The sequence below is a fragment of the Lichenostomus cassidix genome, chromosome Z (assembly GCF_008360975.1).
Source record: "Lichenostomus cassidix isolate B80296 chromosome Z, HeHo_3.0, whole genome shotgun sequence".
Classification (NCBI taxonomy): Eukaryota; Metazoa; Chordata; class Aves; order Passeriformes; family Meliphagidae; genus Lichenostomus; species Lichenostomus cassidix.
The window spans coordinates 40,706,590-40,712,230 of NC_139511.1; the positions used below are offsets into that span (position 1 = coordinate 40,706,590).

Below are 5,641 nucleotides of genomic sequence, written 5' to 3' on the forward strand. Positions count from 1 at the left end.
CACGTGGAAGAAACGCCAAGCAACACATACGAAATAGTGGTGTTTGTGTGCGATGAAGGGTGATGTGAAAAACACAATCTACGACAGGCGGGCTGCTTTTATCTTAAAGAGTAACCAGGGAATTCGGACACTCATACACAGCTTGAGAGGCCAGGTCACGCTTCAGTCCCTTCTAAGGTACTGTAGGATGGATTATAAAAGTGTGAAGGGTAAGCGCAAGTTATCATTAGTTAAAGGAACCCTTCGCCGTCAGTGCCGTTGTCACTTAAATTCCCGCTATTTAATCGAGCTATTTAACGATTACTCTTTAAACAGCAAGCATTGCACGTCCTGGGGCCCCGCAGCTCTCCAGGGTCTAAGGTAATCCCTTTGACCACCTCTTTCAGAGCAAGAGCTACGGGAAGGTGGGGCAGAGGTTTCCCGTCTCTAGGGGAAGAGATGGAAGCACATTTCAGCAAGGATTTTATCCTTCTGCTCTCCCCGTTCACCGGCCGACTGCAGCACCTCTCTCGTCGACCTCGGGTATCGTGGGGCCTCCGGGGTGGCTGTCTCGGGATAGGGGCTGGGCAGGGAGCCCAGGCGGCATGGCTGCCCCTGCCTCAGGCTGGCGGGGTGGCGGGGAGAACTTCGCTCTCGGCCCTTTCCTCCGAGCCAGCCCCTTTGGCCCCAGCTGTGATTTTTCACATCGCCTCTCTGCCACATTTAACGACGGTGAAAGATCTTACCTGAGACCTGGCTCTCAAATAATCTGATAGTACACGATATAAACACAGACACCAGCAGGGTGATCATGAGATCGATCGGGCTTCCGTACGCATGCCCTCGATCCCCCAGTCCTCTCCCCCGGGAGTCTGGGGGGAGGCTCTCTCCCCCCGACCCCCTGCTCTTTAGGAGTGCACCAGCACGGAGTGGAGAGAGCCCTTGCCCTCGGGGTTGCTGCTCGCGGTCTGCTCCAGCAGCGATGCAGCAGCCGGGGAAGCGGCGGGGCAGATCTGCGAGGCGGCGACCGTGAGAGCAGGGATGGCCGAAGCAGCGGGCAACGCCGGCGCCGGCTTGATGGGCACCGGGACGGCGGGCATGGTCTGTGCCGGCGGGTGGCAGAGGGCCTTCACGGGCATGCCGAAGGGTCCGTAGTCAGGGGACACGGGCACACCGGCCACGGAGTCCATCACCCCCACGTGCGGCCACACCGAGCTCACCACGCTGCTGAGCTGGCTGGGCACCGAGTAGCCCAGGTGGTGCATCACCGAGGCCAGCGGCAGCCCGCCGGCCTGCAGCACACCCTTGTAATCTCTGCCGATGATGTTTTCGATGGCGAAGGGATGCTTGAAGCCCGAGGGCTGGCTGCTGCCGTAGGGCGAGAACTGAGGCAGCCTTCCCACCGCGGCGGCGGCAGCTGCTGCAGCCACGGCCGCGTCGGAGCCGGCCAGCCCCGGCACCTTGCCTGGGGGAGGCGGCGGCGGCGGATGCGGATGGAAGTAGTGCACCATGTGCGGAGTGGGCGCCGGGGGCTTGCCGGGACCGCCGCCGCCCGCCCCGGTGCCTGCCCCGCCGCTGCCGCCAGGCAGGTGATGCTCGGGGCGCAAGACCTTGAAGCGCTTGCGGCGGCGGAGGAAACTGCCGTTCTCAAACATGTCCCCGCAGTCCGGGTGCAACGCCCAGAAGCTGCCTTTGCCCGGCTGGTCGGGTCGCCGCGGGATCTTTATGAAGCAGTCATTGAAGGAGAGGTTGTGGCGGAGGGAGTTCTGCCAGCGCTGGGTGTGCTCCCGGTAGTAAGGGAACCGCTCCATAATGAACTTGTAGATGTCGCTCAGGGGCAGCATCTTCTCGGCCGAGTGCTGGATGGCCATGGCCGTCAGGGAGATATAAGAGTAGGGCGGCTTCTGGTCGCTGTAGGAACTCTTCCCCGGCCTGGGCATCGCCGCCCCGCCGCAGCCCTCCCGCGGCCGCACGATCTCGCGGCTCCGGGCCGGGCACCGCTCGATGCCGCGCACGGGGGGTTGGAATCCGGGGACTTCACTGCCCTGCCGCTGTCTCTACATCCTGGGCGCCACCTGTCCGGGCCACACGCCACCACCCGAGGCCGGCCGGCGAGCTCCGCGCACGACTCCCTCCAGCAGCCTCTCCCCGCGGGACGCACTTGCCTCGCCTCCCCTCAGCTTGCGGGAGACACAGCTGCCGCCCAGGCCGCGGGGTCTCGGCGGCTACGTGGCAGAGGCAGGTCCCGGCCCTCGCTGGCGTCCCCTCTCTTCCCCTGGAGGCCGCCGAGTCTCCCGGGATTCCCCGCTGCCGCCTGGCACACTCTGCTGGAGTTGACGCTCCTCAGGCACTAAGGGCTCGAGAGCATGAAATTAACTTGGACCTCTGCAGAGACAGGAAAAAAGGAAATAAAAACATCCCTCTCACGGCTCAGTCCGGCGTCCCCTTAAAAGTTTGCGGCAGAGACGGGCGCCGAGAGTCCGAGGGGGGAGGAGGCGGGGCGGCGACCGCCGTGGCTGTGGCGAGGTTTGTGCGCTCCGGCGCGGTTTTGTAATGGTGCCCGAGCCGGGAGACCCCCGCAGTTCCTGCTCTCCTGCTATCACATGACAGCCGCTTGGGGACTTGGCGTCTCATGGAAAAGGAGCGAGAAGCGGCTCCCGGCTCCCCTCTCACTCACATCTCATCAGGGCGAGGTGGAGCCAGGGGGCTGAGGAAACTCCGTGTGAGATCGAGACCCGCTTTCCATAGGGCAGGGAGCAGCGGCCCGAGCAGGAAAGCTTCCTCCTCCCGCCTCTCCACTCCGGCTTCCCTCCACCCTTTTCGTAGCCCCCCCTATCCAGTCTCCTCCTTCTTGGCCCCTCGCTCCCGCACAGTCCGGCTTCCAGCAGTAGGCACGAAGGCCCTCCGAGGGCACCACACCACAGGGAGATGGAAAATGGGAAGAGGTCTTCCTCGTCCTCTGGGCAAGTCGTGTCAGTCACCCTGGGGAAACGGCCCTCGAGCTAGCCCCGCGAGACAGCAAGCGGGAAATACGGGCCCTTTGAAATAATTTTTATCATTGCCGTCATTATGTTTAGGAAGCTACGCACAGACTAGCACAAAAACAAAAGAGATACAAAAAATCCGTCTCTGTCCTCTCCAAATCGTTACGGTTAATTCTTGCTACTCTCCACCATGCGGCTCATAGAAAACGCAGAAAGAACCAGCCAAAGCATCATCTGTACGCTTCGAGATGGGCTACTTAGCGCCAGTGTTGGTTTAGACCGGCTCATTAGTAGGAATCAATGAAGAGTGAAACAATTCATAACTATCCTCCAAACACACTGCATTATAGCCGGTATATTATTATTATTATTATTATTATTATTATTATTTATAGCCGGCAGATTTGGCCGAGGAACAGGGAAGATTGCTCTCTTTGCTGCCACTAGAGTTGGAAGAAACCGTGCTCAACATGAGCACCTACCAGAGCTCAATTAGCGAGATGCTATAAGTGGTGTCAACGTTAAAATATTAGTCGGACTTTCATTGCCTAAACAAACAAACAGGTGGGAAGAGCCTTATATATATCTAAATATATATGAAAGAGCTTTTTTGAGCCCATCCTTCCAGGCTAGTGCGGTGGGTCAGACCCCACGGGTGTCTGTCCCACGCGGTTATCGGCGGCTGCAGCAACGCTGGCGCCGAATCCGGCCGGCGATGGCTCCCGCGCCCCGCTTCGGCCGTCGGGGGAGTTGATTTGAACATCAAACTTGTCTGTCTGTCTCCGAGTCGGGTGTTGCAGGTAGAAGTGGTGAAGAGGAAGGGGTAGGTGTGGGGGAAGAAAAAAACCTTTTAAATATGTGCTTATAATCTCGGCCGGGGGCGAGGGAAAACACTGATTTTAAACCCACCCTCAAGTAATATGTATTTAACAATTTTTATATCTGATCAAGGTCAGTCCGATGAGAACAATAATGGAAGGTAAAATTAGAATAAGTAGCCACAATTTCGCAAAGCCAAATTTCCCCACAAAGTGGGTGCTTTCAAAAAAAACTTTGAGATTATTGTCCAAAGCATTAACTTTCCACTGAGAAACTAGGAGGCACGGTGGCAGCATGCATCTCGGGAAGCTATTCCTCGTATTGCCAGCATGGCGAGACCCGACATTTCGACATCTTTCCTGATGTGCCTGTACATTTTCCCCAAAAGCATTTTATTCATGTTTTACCACTTAATCCTGTCCTAACGGATTAAATGCCCCGCTCTTACCCTAAAATTCTAAATCCCGGATCTTAAAGTCATTGTTTGCCTCACCTCACCAATTGGCAACCCGGCGTTTCCCCCCCGCTCGGCATGTGTGAGAATTTAGCCTGGCCCTTTCTCACTTTTGCCCTCTTCATCTCCGCTGTAGTCGGATTTTACTTTTCACGGGAGAACCCATCCATTCCTGGAGACCGGTGAGACCCGTAATGCGCTGTTTGCGTTTGTTCTTCTCCCATACGTTCCCAAACGCGGCCGCTGTCGGGGGCAGCGGTAACACGCCGCTTCCCCGGGAAGGCGTGGGGGAGGCTGGGAACGGAGGGCGAGAGTCTGCCGGGAGCTCGATGGATACCATCGTCCGGCGGACACCGCTGCAGTAAACCTGGGGCTGCGGTGCCGCCGCCTCTGTCCTCGGCGCTCCTGTCGGCCTCCAAGGCAGGACTTCTGGTAAGCAAGGGGTGGTCGGAGCAAGCCCGCGTTTAACAGGAGCCCTTCCCAAGCTATCGGAAAAGTGCTTGCATGCGCGGGCTAGTTGCTAGCCAATTGGTACGCGCGTTTATGGGGAAACATCACCGCTGGACTGCGGTCCACCCAGGTGTTTGTGAAAGCAAGACTTGTTTCTAGGCAAGACAAGCCTCTAAGAGAATTACTCAAAGAAGCACACCTCAGGTAATCGGCCTGATATCAGCCAGGTCAGTTCAGGTTTTAAGGGGATAATGTTTTTCTAATGATACACTGCTGGCAACCACCCTGCGTTACTCGAGTTGTCTCCATATCCCTTCCGACGCTGCAACATAGTTTCTCAGGTTTGGGTTTTGGTTTTTTTTTCAACTAGAAAGTCACTATAGAGTTTTGTTGCTTTCGAGAAATTACTTCTCGTCGGACTCCTCAGGTGCTTTCAATTCTCGGGCAAAGCCCTGCCCCTGGAAGACGGCGGTAGCTTTTGTGGAGCAGGGTGATATTCACCTTTCTTTCGCTTGCTTTGCTGTGAAAGTAGACATACCTGCCTTCTAGTTTTGCCGCGGTTTGCCTGCCTTAGTGAAGGTCAGCTTTAGAGAGGGCTTTGGTGACGCAGGGTAAAAAAGCTTCGTTTGTCCAGAGCTGCATCATTGACGAAAACAGACCGGAGCAGCACTGGGTGGACGGCCAGCTTGATAGAGTCAAGATATGCTCCCTCCTTCATGAGAGAGGTTCCTTCGGGAGCAGGAAAAGCCTTCAACTCCAGCCTCCTCCTGCAAGCCTTTAGCTCAGGGTCCGCCAGTGTCAGTGGGGGAATTGGCTCTGCTCTTGCATTAGGACAGGTAATGTCTGCACCAAGACGCGCTTCATCTTCTTTCCTCCCTCTCTGATATTTTCCCCCTTTCTTCTGTCCGTTTCTCTTGCTTCTCAGTCCTTCTGTTATTCACGACTTGCTGGCACC

At 56.8% G+C, this 5,641-nt stretch overlaps 1 protein-coding gene across 1 annotated transcript; it reads right to left on the bottom strand.

Annotated features, from left to right (window-relative positions):
* Positions 1-887: 887 nt before the first annotated feature.
* Positions 888-2,223, bottom strand: FOXB2 (forkhead box B2). Its single transcript, XM_085042833.1, has one exon. The coding sequence runs from the start codon at positions 1,917-1,919 to the stop codon at positions 888-890; it is 1,032 nt and encodes a 343-aa protein (XP_084898959.1). The 5' UTR covers positions 1,920-2,223.
* Between the last annotated feature and the right edge of the window lie 3,418 nt (positions 2,224-5,641).